The sequence below is a fragment of the Entelurus aequoreus genome, linkage group LG26, assembly GCF_033978785.1.
Source record: "Entelurus aequoreus isolate RoL-2023_Sb linkage group LG26, RoL_Eaeq_v1.1, whole genome shotgun sequence".
NCBI classification, from domain to species: domain Eukaryota; kingdom Metazoa; phylum Chordata; class Actinopteri; order Syngnathiformes; family Syngnathidae; genus Entelurus; species Entelurus aequoreus.
The window spans coordinates 1839409-1860279 of record NC_084756.1 but is presented as its reverse complement, the minus strand read 5'-3'; the positions used below and the strand labels follow the sequence as shown (position 1 = coordinate 1860279).

At 38.5% G+C, this 20871-nt stretch overlaps 1 protein-coding gene across 1 annotated transcript in view; it reads right to left on the bottom strand.

Annotated features, from left to right (window-relative positions):
• LOC133643350 (plexin-A2-like) overlaps positions 1 to 20871 on the bottom strand; it is a 302471-nt gene that overhangs the window by 259881 nt on the left and 21719 nt on the right. Inside the window, exon 3 of the mRNA XM_062037842.1 lies at positions 16316 to 16498. Coding sequence (XP_061893826.1) covers positions 16316 to 16498 — 183 coding nt within the window. The remainder of the gene's footprint in view (positions 1 to 16315; positions 16499 to 20871) is intronic.

The following is a 20871-nucleotide window of genomic DNA, read 5'->3' as shown; positions in this document are numbered from 1 at the left end:
TATATACGTATACTGTATATATGTATATACAGTATATATATATATATATATATATATATATATATATATATATATATATATATATATACGTATATATATACAGTACATATATATATATATATGTATATACGTATATATACGTATACCAGAGGTGTGGACTCGAGTCACATGACTTGGACTCGAGTCAGACTCGAGTCATGAATTTGATGACTTTGGTCTCGACTTGACAAAATGTAAAGAGACTTGCAACTCGACTTAGACTTTAACATCAATGACTTGTGACTTCACTTGGACTTGAGCCTTTTGACTTGACATGACTTGCTACTTTCCCCAAAACCCAAAGATTAAAAAGTTATTTGGGAGCGCGCCGCTCCGTATTTTTCCTTTTCTTCGTCTGTGTCTATCAGCGTGTTGTTCCTGTCAGCTGGTGTGCTCTCAGTACAACAGCCAATCAAATTAGATCTACGCTGTTTTCATCCCACAGCTCTCATCCAATCAAATTGCAGGACAACCAATGAAGAAGAATTGTCAAACAATGCGGCAGTGAGAAACAATTATGCCAAAGTTAATTTCGTTCGGGTATTAAAACTACGACTCGGTCAACAAAAAACGAATAGCCCTATGCAAATCATGCAGTTCGAATATTATAGACGGAGACGTAACAACTTCCAACTTCGTTCGACATTTGAAGATGCACAAAGAAGGGTAAGTTTTGAATGTAAGCTAACGTTTATTGGCTAAGTAACGTGACTTTTATTTGCTGTGTAGTTAAATCAGTGAGGCTGTAAACTCACTGCTAACGTTATAACCATAGACATCTTATAAGGGTACGCAGCATCGCGCGCTACTGCCTACAGGCGCAGACGAGACGCGGGGCCGCCATCTTGGAGTGGTGATCCGCTCCACTAGTGCAATTCATTTGGCAGGAGCAATGAACTGTCAGCGCATTTAATTCATTTTACCTCACTGAATACCACTGATTTTCACGCGCTTTTTTGTTATATGTGTAGCTATGATAAAGGACACATGTTTTGGCGTGTTTTATTATTCATAGTTTGCTTAACAGTAATATACTATTCTTATACGCTATAAGTGACCAGACGTCCGAGATCAAAACTGGGAATATAATCCCAGAGAAAGGGGAAAAAAACGGTCAGCTATTTTTAAATTGAAGAAACAATATGATTAGGTTATATATACATGCGTATATCCTACATAAACAATGTATGAATACATTAGATATCTATATATCTTATAGACTGTATCTCTGTTGCTGCAGCAGCAGAGAGTTTATTCTGTCTTGACACTTTGTATTGATATTTTGTATTACATTCTTCCCTTAAATGATCATGTTTACAGTCATTGTTTTATATGTATTTTTTATGTATGTCGCTTTGGATAAAAGCGTCTGCCAAATACTTAAACATAAACATATATAAACACCTGTAAGTCTTTATATCAGCTAAAACCACCAATCTGTTTCACTGGATTCAGAATAAAACCAAATTCTGTCTTACCCAACAATGTTAGTATTTGAATATTGTTACTTGAAGACTTATTCCTGGTTACAATTATACTGTTAAGAAAGTATTGTCTTATATTTTGCCTAAAATGAGAATGCATCATAATCAGTGGCAGCTGGTGAATTTTGTTTTAGGTGGGGCTGAAAGTTTGTAAACCAAACCCATGTAGGGGGGTCATCCTCCCCCAGAAGATTTCTTTGTGATTTTCACATACAAATATTAAAGATCTTTGCTCCTTCTCAACTCTGTGGTAATATTATTTTCATAAAATACAACCAATAGTACATTAATGTTAAATCTTACTTGTGAAAAGTAATCACCTGATTTCTATTTTCAACAGTCCGCTCATTTGAGTTGGAAAACGCTGAACACCATCTTTGTTTTCTACCTGTCAACTGTCAGTTTAGGCTGCTCGCCGGCTCCTCATCACCACTTCAAGATGGCGGCCAAATTGCTCGTGTCACAGCAGCCAATGCTGCGTCTACTTATAAGATGTCTATGGTTATAACGTCATTGCAAACACGGCAGTATGTTGCGTCCACTGCAGTTCGCTACCTTATTCATACTTTTTGTCAAGTGATTTTTTTTAAGCAGGGTTGCATGAGGTACCTATACTTAACATCAGCAGCACCGCGTATTTTAGCCACCTACAAAAACACAAACATAGTCAAATAAAGGTCAGTTAAAATGTATACTATATTAAGAATATGCTAACATATTGCATAGGGCCCTGACATCTAAAAAGTACAACTCTGTTCATTGTTTTGTTCATGTTTTTGTTATGTTTTTCATATGTACGCACACATCAACACACATACAGTATGAGATGAGATCAATGAGATAAGGTAAGAACAGGATAGAAACTCTTGTGGAACTACCGGTAGTTACAATGCAATGTGCCAAGGAAATACAATGTTAACACTTTTGTGCAAATAAGTACAGTTGCACTTGTTTTTTCAAATGTGTTTATTCTGTAAAGGAATGAGTTAAATGTTTAAAATGACTGGATAATAGTGCTATTATGAAGTGCAATGTCAGCACTATTTTTTTTCCTGCAATTTCAAATGCACTTGTTTTAATAAATAAATACAGCGTTTTAAAAGCATACACAATCTGTGTAAATATATTAGTCTGTGGTTAAAAGGACTTGAAAGGACTCGAAATTCAAAATGCAGGACTTGGGACTTGACTTGAGACTTTCCAGTCTTGACTTTGGACTTCACTCGGGACTTGCCTGTCTTGACTCGGGACTTGACTCGAGACTTGAGGGCAAAGACTTGAGACTTACTTGTGACTTGCAAAGCAATGACTTGGTCCCACCTCTGACGTATACGTATATATACGTATATAAATATATATATATATATATGTATATATACACGTGTATATTAGGGGTGTAACGGTACGCAAAAATGTTGGTTCGGTATGTACCTCGGTTTAGAGGTCACGGTTCGGTTCATTTTCGATACAGTAAGAAAACAACAAAATTATTTACCAAATTTGTAAACAATGGCTTTATCCTTTTAACATTGGGAACACTATAATAATTCTGCCCACGTTAATCAACATTAAACTGCCTCAAGTTGTTGCTCAGATTAAATAAAATGACAAAACTGACCCTGCCATTTAAAACTAGGCTGCTACATTACTAATGATTACACACACACACACACAAACACACACACACACACACACACACACACACACAGACACACACCGCACAATGAGCTAACACACACACACACACACCGCAAAATGAGCTAACGTTACGCTAAAAGCTAATTAGCCTTCACCTCAAGCCAGGACTGCGAGCGAGCTGAGCTGCAGTTTGTTTCTAGAACATCGACGGGCTCATAGTGATGTTACTAGTAGTTGACTGGGAGGTGTTTATTTTAATTTATGGAGAGTCCGCTGCCTGATGCTCATCTGCTAAACACCTATCTGCTAACCCCACCGCAGAAGCACTGACTACATGCGCCCTGAATACGCACTGCTGATTGGCTGTTACCGCTCTGAATATGCACTGCTGATTGGCTGTTACCGCTAAGGTTGTAACCAATCAGATGGTTGTGTGGGTGGGACAATGCTGGGTGCTGTGTAGGAGACAGAGGCAGAAAGCAGAGCACCTTGTTAAGACTTTAGCTTAGGCGGCTACTTAATATGTTCGTGTGGAAACTCGTTCGGTACGCCTCCAAACCGAACCGGAACCCCCGTACCGAAACGGTTCAATACAAATACACGTATCGTTACACCCCTAGTGTGTATATATATATATACAGTATATATATATACAGTATATATATATATCAGTGACGTGCAGTCAGTGGAGGCAGGTGAGGCCCGGGCCTCACGTGCCATCATGGAAAGAAAAAAAACGTAAAAAGAAAAAAAAATAATTAAATTGTTATATGTATCCAGTGATTATACTATAAAGTTATTTTCCATTTAACTTCACCAGTTTTAGATTATTTTTATTCAATTCAATTCAACTTTCATGTTTTGCCGTTCAAATACTGAGAAGAGACGGTGCGGTGATCAGCAGCCAGTTGAGGCACGTCACTGATTTGTGCCTCAACATGGATTGCGGACTCGGCTAACTGCTGGCCTGCTGTGCAGTGAGACCGTACTGCTATATGAACTATATTATACATTTCCATAGTTTAGTTAGCTGAGTTATATAATGTACAGTGTATTTTGTCAACAACTGTATGTGTGTAAGTATTTCTTGTGTTGAGCAATCATAAAACTGCTGCGAAGACGCACTGGCTGAGGCTCACAGTAATCCCGCCTCCTGGTGGCAGAGAATGCACCCCCGCCGTAGAATGCACCCCCTGACGGGAGTGTTATATCAACTAAAGCCCACACTTAAACTTTCCATGTGCAAGATTGAATCTATTAAAAAAGTTATTTAATAAGAAGCCAAAAAGTGCAACAACAATAATGTTCGTGTTGGAGGAGTTGTGAATGACTGCAGGGCCACAACATTAGGTACACCTGCAGACTGCAGCACGGATTTCATATTTCATTCATTCACAACTCCTCCAACACGAACATTATTGTTTTTGCACTTTTTGGCTTCTTATTAAATAACTTTTTTAAATAGATTCAATCTTGCACGTGGAAAGTTTAAGTGTGGGCTTTAGTTGATACAACACTCCCGTCAGGGGGTGCATTCTACGGCGGGGGTGCATTAATCCAGCACAACAGCGGCGCATGGACTTCATTTATAAGTAAAGGTAAGACCATAATAACGTTTTTTTTTATTAAATATGCTTTTTTGTGTGCTACAGTTTGTATGTGTAAAGTTAAAGTTAAGTTAAAGTACCAATGATTGTCACACACACACTAGGTGTAATGAAATTTGTCCTCTGCATTTGACCCATCCCCTTGATCACCCCCTGGGAGGTGAGGGGAGCAATGGCAGCAGCGGCGCCGCGCCCGGGAATAATTTTTGGTGATTTAACCCCCAATTCCAACCCTTGATGCTGAGTGCCAAGCAGGGAAGAATGCTGGTATGAGCTTTTAAACATAACCCGTTAACTGCTGCCAATCAAATGGTGAATAAGATACTCTTTAGGGTTCATATGTTTGTAAATCTGACTGTGATGAAGTCAGTGCCTCACCAGCCATGAACCTCACCGCACGTCACTGATATATATATGTATATATATATATATATATATATATATATATATATATATATATATATATATATATATATATATATATATATATATATATATATATATATATATATATATATACAAACCCAGTTTCCATATGAGTTGGGAAATTGTGTTATCCATCCATCCATCTTCAACCGCTTATCCGGAATCGGGTCGCGGGGACAGCAGCTCCAGCAGAGACCCCCAGACTTCTCTCTCCAGAGCAACATTTGCGACTTCCTCCTGGGGAATCCCGAAGCGTTCCCAGGCCAGAGAGGAGATGTAATCCCCCCATCTGGTCCTTGGCCTGCCGCGGGGCCTCCTCCCAGTGGGACGTGCAACGAGGACCTCCCTAGGGAGACGCTCGTGAGGCATCCGCACGAGATGCCCGAACCACCTAAGCTGGCTCCTTTCCAAGCGAAGGAGCAGCGGCTCTACTCCGAGTCTCTCTCGGGTGACTGCACTTCTCACCCTATCTCTAAGGGAGATGCCAGCCACCCTTCTGAGGAAACTCATTTCGGCCGCTTGTATCCGCGATCTTATTCTTTCGGTCATTACCCACACTTCATGACCATAGGTGAGAGTAGGAATGTAGATAGCTCGGTAGACCGAGAGCTTTGCCTTCTGGCTCAGCTCCCGTTTCGTCACAACAGTGCGGCAGAGAGACTGCAATACTGCCCCAGCTGCTCCGATTCTCCGGCTGATTTGAATTGTGTTAGATGTATGTAAATATAAACGGAATACAATGATTTGCAAATCCTTTTCAACCCATATTCAATTGAATGCACTACAAAGACAAGATATTTGATGTTCAAACTCATAAACTTTATTTTTTTTGCAAATAATAATTAACTTAGAATTTCATGGCTGCAACACGTGCCAAAGTAGATGGGAAAGGGCATGTTCACCACTGTGTTACATCACCTTTTCTTTTAACAACACTCAAACGATTGGGAACTGAGGAAACCAATTGTTGAAGCTTTGAAAGTGGAATTCTTTTCCATTCTTGTTTCATGTAGAGCTTCAGTCGTTCAACAGTCCGGGGTCTCCGCTGTCGTATTTTGATGAGCATTCCTCAACTTTATCAGTATTTATTGCCACCTTTCCCAACTTTTTTGTCACGTGTTGCTGGCATCAAATTCTAAAGTTAATGATTATTTGCAAAAAAAGTTTATCAGTTTGAACATCAAATATGTTGTCTTTGTTGCATATTCAACTGAATATGGGTTGAAAATAATTTTCAAATCATTGTATTCCGTTTATATTTACATCTAACACAATTTCCCAACTCATATGGAAACGGGGTTTGTATGTATATATATATATATATATATATATATATATATATATATATATATATATATATATATATATATATATATATATATATATATATATATATATATGTGTGTATATTGTCACAGTAAATATATAAAACATGCACACTTATGTTCCACTAATTAATCTGTAAACATTGATTGATTCCACCTATACCTTTAAATGATGAGTTAACTCATGTGATTAATCACCAAAAATATGGCATTATTCATGTATATACGCAGATTAATCACGCAATGTATTTCAAGCATACGTGCTCCTTCACCCTCACCCTAGATGGTTACCTGGAAGGTGCCACAGGTTGTTATACGGTCAGTGATCAGGTGCAGACCTCAGTGCAAAGATGAGTGAGGAGATTCCAACTGGCGTTCTCGGTGACAATGAATATTACTTTCTGACTGGACTTCAGATAAAACACGCTTTCAGCATATTAATGACGTGCATTTAAGTAAAATATTAAAATGTCCCCGGATGACGTTTGTATATTGGGACTTTCTTTTTAAGTTATGCAAGTGAGTAATAACCTATGATTCATCTAAATTCAAAAGTGTGATCAATCTGATTAAAAAATTGTCAATTGAGAACACTACTTCTTTATCTTGTTGTTACTATTATGGTATTAGGGTCTGGTCCAGATCCAGTTTCTCTCTCTGTCCCAGCCTGGCTTGTCTTTTTCCATCATCTAGTGTGTGTGTGCATGTGTGTGTTGTGTATCAGACAGATTGCTTCCAATAAAACCGAGGCCCCCCGGGCTAATGTCACAACAGTCCTATTCCACATTTCCTCAGTCAGCTGCCTGCGCAGGAAGCTGAGCCCGCAGTGCCAGCCGGCCAATCCACTTGGCCCGCAAAGAACGAGCCCGGCGGGAACTGAATTGTAATATCACGACAGTAGGGTTTTAAAATGGCGTGTGATGGACAATGGCCTTAATCAGCTTCATGTACACTTGGTTGGTCAGAAAGGGGTCACAATATGTCTGTAGGGAGGAATTACAGTGATGGCAGAAACAATTATCAGAATCCTTTTAGCTTTAGATGGAATTGTTGTAAAATCATTAGATTTACAACCGATAGTTCACTTTGGAATTGAAGATAAGCTAATGTTCAGCTTTAAACCATAGGGTCCCCAAATGTTTTGACTCAGGGGCCACATTGAGTTAAAAAAATATGGCTGGGAGCTGGGCTATCTAATTGTGTGTGTGTAATAGTAAAATATGTGTGTATATATATATATATATATATATATATATATATATATATATACTGTATATATATATATATATATATACATATACATATACATATATATATACATACATATATATATATATATATATATATATACAGTATATATATATATATATGCTTTACAGAGCGTAAATGGGACAATGAAAAAGGAGGATTACCTTCACATTCTTCAGGACTACCTACACCGCAGTTGGGTGTTCCAACAGGACAATGACCCCAAAGACATGTCAAAAGTAGTAAAGGAATGGCTAAATCAGGCTAGAATTAATGTTTAGAATGACCTTCCCAAAGTCCTGACTTAAACGTGTGGACAATGCTGAAGAAACAAGTACATGTCAGAAAACCAACACATTTAGCTGAACTGCACCAATTTTGTCAAGGGGAGTGGTCAAAAATTCAAGCAGAAGCTTGTGGATGGCTACCAAAAGTGCCTTATTGCAGTGAAACTTGCCAAGGGACATGTAACCAAATATTAACATTGCTGTATGTATACTTTTCACCCAGCAGATTTGGTCACATTTTCAGTAGACCCATAATAAATTCATAAAATAACTAAACTTCATGAATGCTTTTTGTGACAAACAAGTATGTGCTCCAATCACTCTATCACAAAAAAATAAGAGTTCTACAAATTATTGGAAACTCAAGACAGCCATGACATTATGTTCTTTACAAGTGTATATAAACTTTTGATCGCGACTGTATATACACATACAGTATATATAGTAAATATAAATACATACATATGTATACTGTATATATATATATATATATATACATATATAAATATATGTGTATGTATATATATATATATATATATAAAAATATATACATGTGTATATAAAATATAAATATATATATATATATATATATATATATATATATATATATATATATATATATATATATATATATATATATATAAATATAAATACATACATATATATATACATATATATATATATATATATATATATATATATATACATATATATATATATATATATATATATATATATATATATATATATATATATATATATATATATATATTTATATATATATTTATATATATACACATATATAACAATTATTATATATATACATATATACACTACCGTTCAAAAGTTTGGGGTCACATTGAAATGTCCTTATTTTTTAAGGAAAAGCACTGTACTTTTCAATAAAGATAACTTTAAACTAGTCTTAACTTTAAAGAAATACACTCTATACATTGCTAATGTGGTAAATGACTATTCTAGCTGCAAATGTCTGGTTTTTGGTGCAATATCTACATAGGTGTATAGAGGCCCATTTCCAGCAACTATCACTCCAGTGTTCTAATGGTACAATGTGTTTGCTCATTGGCTCAGAAGGCTAATTGATGATTAGAAAACCCTTGTGCAATCATGTTCACACATCTGAAAACAGTTTAGCTCGTTACAGAAGCTACAAAACTGACCTTCCTTTGAGCAGATTGAGTTTCTGGAGCATCACATTTGTGGGGTCAATTAAACGCTCAAAATGGCCAGAAAAAGAGAACTTTCATTTGAAACTCAACAGTCTATTCTTGTTCTTAGATATGAAGGCTATTCCACAAAATTGTTTGGGTGACCCCAAACTTTTGAACGGTAGTGTATATATATATATATACATACTTACATACACATACACACACACACGCACGCACGCACGCACACACACACACATATATACATACATACATACAAAAGACATATTATAGGATAGTATAGGATAATTCACTAGTTGTCTTAGTTTTTTGTTTTTATTTAGTTTGGGACTTCCGACGGGCCAGCGTGTGGATCCTGCCCGTGGGCCATAGTTTGGGGACCCCTGCTTTAGACAAGGCAGTTATGTAATTAGAACAGAAAAAAATATTATTAAAGAAAGTGTATGTCACTGGCTCAAAATGTAAGAAAATTCAACTAAACAATAAAGAGCATGTGATCAACTTGGTTTTAAAAAAGTAAATTTAAAAAAATAGTGTTATTGTTTTTCACAACTACATACAGCACACACACACACACACACACACACACGCTCACACACACATGCACACACACACACGTGCACTCTTAATTGTTCGACTTTATGGGCGCCCAATTTCAGACTTCGAGGCTCAAATGAGTGTTGTGGAACCCACGAGATACATTATTGTACACCAACGAGCGTGGTGAGAATTCTGTCAAGTGTACGCGGAGATGCTCGAGTGGCGGTCTTTTAAGCGCTTCGTAATTCTCCAGGCGAATCAAAAAACAAGATCCACTGTGTGACTCCGTCAAGCGAGTGGCTGCTTAAAGTCTCGTTACGCGCAGCTCATTAGGAGATTATGTCCCTCAGTGTTGGCTCGTGTCGTTGCCATGCTAAAAACTAACACACACACACACGCACACACACACACACATATATACTGTAATGACGACTCCACGATAATCAGCTGAATAATGTCACACTTTAATCCCCCATGATATATTAAACATTAGCAGTTATGCTAATGAGATCATTAATTGTGAGGATGATTGTTTTAATGAATTAAAGATCTTTTTGGTTACACCAACATGCTGCGCTGGTGAGACTTTAAAAACTATTTGAAATTATGTTGAATTGTTTTAGTAACGGAAAATATAATGTTCACCAAATAAATACAATGTTCCTCAAATGATCAAGTCAACCCACACCATATTTGGTGTAAAACATGGTGAAACAAAAGCATCATTATTCAATATAGATTACAGTGGAAGTTGTGCAATTTGACCAAAATTAATTGCTTTTACAATACAAATTAGGGCTGTCAAAAAACAAGTTAACCCGTGATTTATCCCTAAAACCCCCAAAATAAACATTAATTATGTACTGTATTTGCCTGACTATAAGCCGCTACTTTTGCCCTAAGCTTACACAAAACCCAAAACCAGTGAAGTTGGCACGTTGTGTAAATGGTAAATAAAAACAGAAAACAATTATTTGCAACTCCTGTTCTACCTGTATTCAATTAAATAGACTGCAAAGACAAGATACTTAACGTTCGAACTGGAAAACGTGATTATTTTTTGCAAATAATAGCTCATTTGGAATTTGATGCTTGCAACCTGTTTCAAAAAAGCTGGCATAAGTGGCAAAAAAGACTAAAAAAGTTGAGGAATGCTCATCAAAGACTTATTTGGAACATTCCACAGGTGAACAGGCTAATTGGGAACAGGTGGGTGCCATGATTGGGTATAAAAGCAGCTTCCATGAAATGCTCAGTCATTCACAAACAAGAATGGGGCGAGGGTCGCCACTTTGTGAACAAATGTGTGAGCAAATTGTCTAACAGTTTAGGAACAACATTTCTCAACAAGCTTTTGCAAATAATTTAGGGATTTCACCATCTACGGTCCGTAATATCATCAAAAGATTTAAAGAATCTGGAGAAATCACTGCACGTAAGCGACGATATTACAGACATTGGACCCCTCAGGCGGTACTGCATCAAAAAGCGACAACAGTGTTTAAAGGATATCACAACATGGGCTCAGGAACACTTCAGAAAACTACTGTCAATAACTATAGTTTGTCGCTACATCTGTAAGTGCAAGTTAAAACTCTCCTATGCAAAGCAAAATACATTTATCAACAACACCCAAAAACACTGCCGGCTTCGCTTCGGACTGTTGCAAAGTGGAGAAGTGTTCTGTGGTCTGATGAGTCCACATTTTAAATTAGTTTTGAAATCTGTGGACGTCATGTCCTACGGACCAAAGACGAAAAGAACCATCCGGACTGTTGTAGGCGCAAAGTTCAAAAGCCAGCATCTGTGATGGTTATGGGGGTGTATTAGTGCCCAAGGCATGGGTAACTTACACATCTGTGAAGAAACCATTAATGCTGAAAGGTACATACAGGTTTTGGAGCAACATATGTTGCCATCCAAGCAACATGCCATGCTTATTTCAGCAAGACAATGCCAAGCCACATTCTGCACATGGTACAACAGCGTGGCTTTAGAGTAAAAGAGTGCAGGTACTAGACTGGCCTACCTGTAGTCCAGACCTGCCTCCCAACGAAAATGTGTGGCACATTATGAAGCCTAAAATACCACAACGGAGACCCCGGACTGTTGAACAACTTAAGCTGTACATCAAACAAGAATGGGAAAGAATTCCACCTGAAAAGCTTCAAAAATTGGTCTCCTCAGTTCCCAAATGTTTACTGAGTGTTGTTAAAAGGAAAGGCCATGTAACACAGTGGTAAAAATGCCTCTGTGCCAACTTTTTTGCAATGTGTTACTGCCATTAAATTCTAAGTTAATGATTATTTGCAAAAAAAAATAAGTTTCTCAGCTCGAACAATAACTATCTTGTCTTTGCAGTCTATTCAATTGAATATACGTTTTAAAGTAGAGATGTCCGATAATGGATTTTTTGCCGATATCCGATATTCAGATATTGTCCAACTCTTAATTACCGATTCCGATATCAACCGATACCAATATATACAGTCGTGGAATTAACACATTAATATGCCTAATTTTGTTGTGATGCCCCGCTGGATGCATTAAACAAACTAACTTTACCATGAATTGATTAACGTGGACCCCGACTTAAACAAGTTGAAAAACTTATTCGGGTGTTACCATTTAGTGGTCAATTGTACGGAATATGTACTGTACTGTGCAATCTACGAATACAAGTTTCAATCAATCAATCAAAAACAAGGTTTTCCAAAATAAGAGAACAACTTCAACTCCAGTTATGGAAAAAAGTGCCAACATGGCACTGCCATATTTATTATTGAAGTCACAAAGTGCATTATTTTTTTTAACATGCCTCAAAACAACAGCTACAAAAACAATGAAAGCACACAGCTTCAGTCCAGAGTATACTAGAGCATACTTGCCAACCTTGAGACCTCCGAATTCGGGAGATGGGGGGCGGGGGGGTTTGGAGTAGGGATTGAGGTGGACGGGTTTTGGTGGTAGTGGGGGGTGTATATTGTAGCGTCCCGGAAGAGTTAGTGCTGCAAGGGGTTCTGGGTATTTGTTCTGTTGTGTTTATGTTGTGTTACGGTGCGGATGTTCTCCCGAAATGTGTTTGTCATTCTTGTTTGGTGTGGGTTCACAGTGTGGCGCATATTTGTAACAGTGTTAAAGTTGTTTATACCGCTACCCTCAGTGTGACCTGTATGGCTGTTGACAAAGTATGACTTGCATTCACTTATGTGTGTTTAAAAGCCGCATATATTATGTGACTGGGCCGGCACGCTGTTTGTATGGAGGAAAAGCGGACGTGACGACAGGTTTTAGAGGACGCTAAAGGCAGTGCCTTTAAGGCACGCCCCCAATACTGTTGTCTGGGTGGAAATCGGGAGATATGTGGGAGAATGGTTGCCCCGGGAGATTTTCGGGAGGGGCACTGGAATTCGGGAGTCCCCCGGGAAAATCGGAAGGTTGAAACCGATACCGATAATTTCCGATATTACATTTTAAAGCATTCATCTGCATCTCTATTTTAAAGGATTTGCAAATCATTGTATTTTGTTTTTATTTACGTATTAAACAACATGCCAAGTTCACTGCTTTTGGGTTTTGTAAAACGGTGCGGCTAATTTATGGATTTTTTTCCGCTAACGGCCATAATGTTTTGTGTTCAACAAATAGTTTTCATAAAACGCAGACAGAGACACTGAAAAGGTGTGTTATTGGTTGTGGTAGGGCGCCACCTTTTGGACGAGTTCTCTCCCTGTAGGTGCTGCTGGTTGAAAATGTACTTCCTGTTTTGCGCCTTACCCCGGAAGTCGATCCCGCTTTGTGTACCATTCGTCCGCAGTGCTTCTGCTCGAAAGGATTCTTCATTCATCACGCCAAGCAACGTTTGTAAGTTTTACAATATAACTAAAACAATTCTTACTTACTAAGGCGTCCCATGTGTGATGTCTTTAGGAGTGTTTTCATGCACACTTGTACGTGCTATCGTAATGCAATCATGCTAGCTTCGTTAGAGTAACTAATATGCTAACACGTTTACGAGTAGGGATGATGTTCGAAAACCGGTTCTCCCGATTGTTCGATAAGAAAAGAACCCATTCCATGGATTCGAATCCCTTTTTGGGAAACGGTTCCCGTTTTCAAAACCACTATAGTAAAGAAAAAAATTTGGTTCTTTATTCGAATCCCTAGGAACGAATCCCATGTCACAGGAAATGTCCTGTGGCACGTCACAGGAAATGACGTAGCTCAGTCATTTGGCGGCAAATACAGAAGCAGCAACAACAATGGACCGTAAAAAATGCTCCAAGGCATGGCTTCACTTTACTAAGAAATACGACGAGGAAACGGTTATCTGCAATTATTGCCAGGCTTCGCTTTCCTGTAAGGGGAGCAGTACAACAAACATGTTGAAACATGTTCAGACCGTACATAACCTGAAGGTTAGAGAAACGTGCTGGTCTTCGACACGTGGAGAAGCAGCGACAGAGGTGATGAAGCAAGCCCCTCTTCCTCTGCTTCAACCTGCAGTCCCAGTGATAGTGCCGGTGAGTAACTAACGTTAACTAATGCGGTTAATTTCCATATCTGCCTACTTGTAGCCTTTAGGCTAAAATAACGTTACCTCTTATGTCAACCAGGACTGCAGTAATGTTAGCTAGACTAACGTTACCTAAGCATAGTCAGTGGCTAACGGTAACGTTAACGTTAGCCATTTTATATGTGTCTGATAACGTTAACGGTATCTTGTAGCCTACACCACTCCAGAGTTTGAAGGTCTGTCTAATAAACTAGTGCTTGCAAGATGTGAATTAAGATAATGTTAACGTTATCCTATTTCAGATGATGGCATTCATGACAGCCAGCGTGACCAGGGCAGTGTTTGCTCTGTAGCACAGAGCGTTAACCCATTTACCATGGCGAGGTATAACGCAGAGCGCAGCAAGATGAGAGAGGAGGAGAGTAACAACATTACTCGCAAGCTAACGAGAATGATGGTGAAAAATCTCTTCCCCTTCAACTTGGTGAACACGGACGAATACAAGTAGGTTAATAATTGTATTTTGCTGACATGTAATGGAGCAAAAAGTAAACAACACCATTACTCTGGGATTTGTTTCAAATGTAAAGTGCTGTACAATACAAATGAATGCAGGATTTCCCCTGCATGTATTTTTCTTAGGTGGCCCACTTAAAGGGGCACTAACAGTCAATATTTATTTATTTTATTAAAAAAATTTTTGGGATAACAACAGTCAATATTTTATTTATTTTTTTCTTCTTAAGAAATAAAAGTGAGCTTTTGTCAAACCAAGTGTGTGTTTTTTTCCATATACCACAGGGCTGTCCAAACTTTTTCCACTGAGGGCCGCACACGGAAAAATTAAAGCATGTGGGGGCCATTTTGATATTTTTAATTTTAAAACCATAACAAAATATATGAATTTTTTATTAAATTTACCTTTAGGGGTCCCGGGGACCAAAAAGGGTCTCAGTCAATAAAATGTTAAAAATAAGTCAGATTATTATTATTTTTTTATTATTTAACGCTTACAGTAAATCTCTATATCAACTTCAAGTTGAGATAAAGTAATACAAATTAAAAAAAATGTTTTATGGCTTTTCTGTTTTTTTATAGTAAAACTAAAATATGCAGTATTTAGTAATTAGAGCCCTAAAAGATCAATAATGCAGGACACCATTGATTTTAATTATTTCATATTTTTGAGTAATCACAGTGAAAAGATAAATAAAAAATTACTAAATATATTTGGGATCCAAAAGGTGCCCCACTCATAAAGTGATACATTTTTATTAGGTTTTTCTTTTACTTTCAACACTTAAGTTACGAGATCAACTTCAGATATACTGTATCTGTCGATTTTATGCTGGAACTATTATTTTGTTTGTTTTATGCGCTTTTGTCAAAGAAAACTTTGATGCTTTTATATGGCTACTACACAATATATGCAATATTTACCACATAAAACATTTTTAAGTGAAATATTTGAAGTAATTGGAGCCCTGAAAATAATTCATTATAACATGGATTTTTTGTCGTTATTTTTTTTTTTTGAGCAATGGCAAAAAAAGAAAAATAAAGAAAGACAAAAGAAAAAAAAACAGCCTGCATGGCAGCTTTTGTGTCAACATTGCAACGTTTTCTCGTTAGATTTCACCTCATTCCACTTTTTTTAATGTTCTTTTTTATTTTTACAATAGTATTTCCAGAATGTGTGGCGGGCCGGTAAACAATTAGCTGCTGGCCGCAAATGGCCCCCGGGCCGCACTTTGGACAACCCTGATATACAACAACCTATCTGGATTCGATAAGAGAATCGATAAGGAATCGGTTTGATAAGAGGATTCGATAATGACATCGAAATCGATAATTTCTTAACAAACATCATCCCTATTTATGAGTGTCTGTGTTAGTAGACATTCTTTTTGTATTGTTTCAGTTTCACAAATTCCTCAGTAAATTCGCCGTATTGTGTCTTTGTGATTATTTTACCTCGCAGCATGTTAGCATATGACGTTGAACACGGTCCTCACCTTCTTCAGCCGCCCGTTCCTGGTGCCCATGAAAACCACGCTGTGTCCGTTGTAGCTGTAGGAAATGACCGAGGTTAGTCGATCTCGGCTCTCCGTGTAGACGGTGCGTCCCGCCACCAGCTGAGAACCCCCCAGCGGTTGGTTGATGTCCAGGCCGCAGAAGTGCTCGTCAATGGGGACAGGCTGCGAGAGAGAGAGAGAATGGGTGTGAAATAATTAAAACAGCGACTTTTTAGTGCGTGAGGAAGATAAAAGAAGAGGGGCGAGAGTGAAAGGATGGAGGATTGGGGATGACAGATATGAGCGAGGGAGGTGGAGGCAATGAGACGGAGGGAAGAGCATAATTGTAAGCCAGAAAAGGAGAGAAATATCACTTGTGACACGTGTGAATGCTCTTTTGCAACGTTCGCCAGGTTAAAAACGCAAACTTCAAACGCTCCCCGGCTGTTGCGTTTGTCCACCGAGCCGGCCGCAAATTTGCACTGATGGCGAAGCACGCGAGGCGCCGTGTACTTTGCACCTGTTCCTGTGATTGCTTGATGCACCATCACAAAGACAAGCGGCGTGCCAAAGATTTCGGCGTTTGATAAGGCATCAAAGAACGCCGTGTGCTAAGCAGCCATTTTATCTCTGCTGCGCACATACCGGACTGGACTGTACCTAGCTTGCTAGTCACATTTCATAAAAATGTGTATTCAATCTAGAGATGTCCGATAATGGCTTTTTTGCCGATATCCGATATTCCGAAATTGTCCAACTCTTAATTACCGATTCCGATATCAACCGATACCGATATTTTCAGTCGTGGAATTAACACATTATTATGCCTAATTTTGTTGTGATACCCTGCTGGATGCATTAAACATGAATTGATTAACGTGGAGTGGACCCCGACTTAAACAAGTAGGAAAACGTATTCGGGTGTTATTATTTAGTGGTCAATTGTACGGAATATGTACTGTACTGGGCAATCTACTAATACAATCAATCAATCAAAAACAAGGTTTTCCAAAATAAGAAAACAACTTCAACTCCAGTTATGGAAAAAGTGCCAACATGGCACTGCCATATTTATTATTGAAGTCACAAAGTGCATTATTTTTTTTAACATGCCTCAAAACAGCTTGGAATTTGGGACATGCTCTCCCTGAGATAATCCTGATACCCATTACAAGTATGGGAAATACTATACTTTGACTTTCACAAAGTGCATTATTATTGGTTTTGTTTTTAAACATTCCTCAAAACAACAGCTACAAAAACAATGAAGGCACACAGCTTCGGTCCAGAGTATACTAGAGCATACTTGCCAACCTTGAGACCTCCGAATTCGGGAGATGGGGGGTGGGGGGGTGGGGGGGGGGCGTGGTTGAGGTTGGCGGGGTTGGCGGGGCGGGGATTGGTGGTAGTGGGGTTTATATTGTAGCGTCCCGGAAGAGTTAGTGCTGCAAGGGGTTCTGGGTATTTGTTCTGTTGTGTTCATGTTGTGTTACGGTGCGGATGTTCTCCCGAAATGTGTTTGTCATTCTTGTTTGGTGTGGGTTCACAGTGTGGTGCATATTCGTAACAGTGTTAAAGTTGTTTATACCTCTACCCTCAGTGTGACCTGTATGGCTGTTGACCAAGTATGACTTGCATTCACTTATGTGTGTTTAAAAGCCGCATATATTATGTGCCGGGACGCTGTTTGTATGGAGGAAAAGCGGACGTGACGACAGGTTTTAGAGGACGCTAAAGGCAGTGCCTTTAAGGCACGCCCCCAATACTGTTGTCTGGGTGGAAATTGGGAGATATGTGGGAGAATGGTTGCCCCGGGAGATTTTCGGGAGGGGCACTGGAATTCGGGAGTCCCCCGGGAAAATGCCTTGCATTCACTTATGTGTGTTTAAAAGCCGCATATATTATGTGACTGGGCCGGCACGCTGTTTGTATGGAGGAAAAGCGGACGTGACGACAGGTTTTAGAGGACGCTAATGGCAGTGCCTTTAAGGCACGCCCCCAATACTGTTGTCCGGGTGGAAATCGGGAGAAATTCGGGAGAAGGGTTGTCGGGAGGGGCACTAAAATTCGGGAGTCTCCCGGGAAAATCGGGAGGGTTGGCAAGTATGCCCTACGTCCGTGTTTTACCGGATATGTACCGCTTCGTACAGCGGCGTTTTAAAAAGTCATTAATTTTACTTTTTGAAACCGATACCGATAATTTCCGATATTACATTTTAAAGCAATTATCGGACATCTCTAATTCAATCCCTTATTTGCTCCCAAGAATATGGCCTACTTTGAATTAAGCATGTGTAAGCATGTGTAAAAAGGGAGAATGGATGCATTTCGGCTTAAAAATTAACCATAAAGTTAGTTTCCACAGCTAGTGGGTCCATGACAATGACTGTTTTGTTTGATTAGCCGTTTTACTGCCGTGTTACTGACACAGTTTACCAGTAATAAAGGTATGTAAATAAACATTTACAAGATGTATGGAAAAGTAATTGGATCCTCTAAAATGTAGTGGGTTCGGCTTATAAATCTCTAGTTCGGAAAATACGGAAGTTTTATTTTGATTATTGGGCGGTATAGCTCGGTTGGTAGAGCGGCTGTGCCAGCAACTTGAGGGTTCCAGGTTCAATCCTCGCTTCAGCCATCCTAGTCACTGCCATTGTGTCCTTGGGCAAGACACTTTACCCACCTGCTCCCAGTGCCACCCACACTGGTTTAAAAATGTAACTTAGATATTGGGTTTCACAATGTAAAGCGCTTTGAGTCACTAGAGAAAAGCGCTATATAAATATAATTCACTTCACTTCACATTGTTAATCTGTTACCGTTTAGGAACAATTAAGGTTTGTAAATAAACATTTACAAAATATTTCGTACCAGTATATATCTGCCGTTTATGGTCTGGTGCGGCTAATATATGTCAAAATATTTATTTCTTCTGAAAATTGGGGGGTCTGGCTTAAATACCGGTGTTTTGAAGTTGAAGCTATAAACATTGAAGCGCCGCTCTGCAAGAGGTCTTGCTCTTGTTAGCTCTCTAGCAGCTTACATCCATCCTCAGTCAGCAGTGTTTCAGCTACTTCTAAATCACTAATCCAAATAAAGTAAGTTTTTTACAAGTATCATCCACGCTTGCTGAGGAATAGCTAAATACCTTGACTACACACCGTAGATACAATAGCTAACCGCTAACAGCAAGCTAGCGCTACGCAATGTAAACAAATGCCATGGGTGGGTCTACACAGACATCGATTGTAACGATACCAAGTAGAAGAGCCGTACATAGCCGATAATACAATGCCCTTCCATCCATCCATTTTCTACCACTTGTCCATTTTGGGGTCACGGAGGGTCGCTGGAGCCTATCTCAGCTGCAATCGGGAGGAAGGCGGGGTACACCCTGGACAAGTCGCCACCTCATCGCAGGGCCAACACAGATAGACAGACAACATTCACACAAACATTCACACACTAGATTATGTTGATATTTTTATTATCACAAAATATTTAGCATTTTGTATTGTTTATAAATCCATGAAGAACGTCCCTGGACACAGGAGAACTTCAATTATGACCAATGTATGATCCTGTAACTACTTGGTATTGGACTGATACCCAAATTTGTAGAATCAGCCAAAACTTATGTAACGTATCAAACAACAAAAGAATAAGTGCTTATTAAATTTGAACAGAAGTATAGATGGAACATGTTAAAACAGGTGTTGCTGGTTAAAAATGTAATTCCTGTTTCGCGCCTTCAACCGGAAGTCGATCCCGTTTTGTGTACCATTCGTCCGTAGCGTTTCTGCTCGAAAGGATTCTTCATTCTTCATGCCAAGCAACGTTTGTAAGTTTTCCAATATAACTAAAACAATTCTTACTTACTATACCGTCCCATGTGTGATGTCTGTAGGAGTGTTTTCATGCATACTTGTACGTGCTATCGTAATGTAATCAAGCTAACGTCGTTAGAGTAGCTAATATGCTAACACGTTTACGAGTGTCTGTGTTAGGAGACATTCTTTTTGTATTGTTTCAGCTTCACAAATTCCTCATTACATTCGCCAAACGTCTTGTTTATTATTTATAAACCCATGAAGTACGTCCCTGGACACAGGAGCACTTTAAATATGACCAATGTACGATCCTGTAACTACTTGGTATTGGATTGATACCCAAATTTGTAGTATCAGCCAAAACTAATGTAAAGTATCAAACAACAGAAGAATAAGTGATTATTACATTTGAACAGAAGTGTAGATAGAACATGTTAAAACAGAAAGTAAGCAGATATTAAACAGTACATGAACAAGTAGATTAATAATCCATCATCATTTTGACAAAATAATAGAATGATACGTCAGCAGATAATTAGGAGCCTTTGTTTGTTTACTTACTACTAAAAGACAAACTGTCTAGTATGTTTACCCTTTTACTTAATGCCAAAAGCCTTCTTTGATTGAAACATATGTTAAAAGTATCATACACTTGTCTGTTAAAAAATGTCCCTTTATTTTGAAAATAATACATTTTGGTACCTGGACAACCCTACTCTGCGGTTT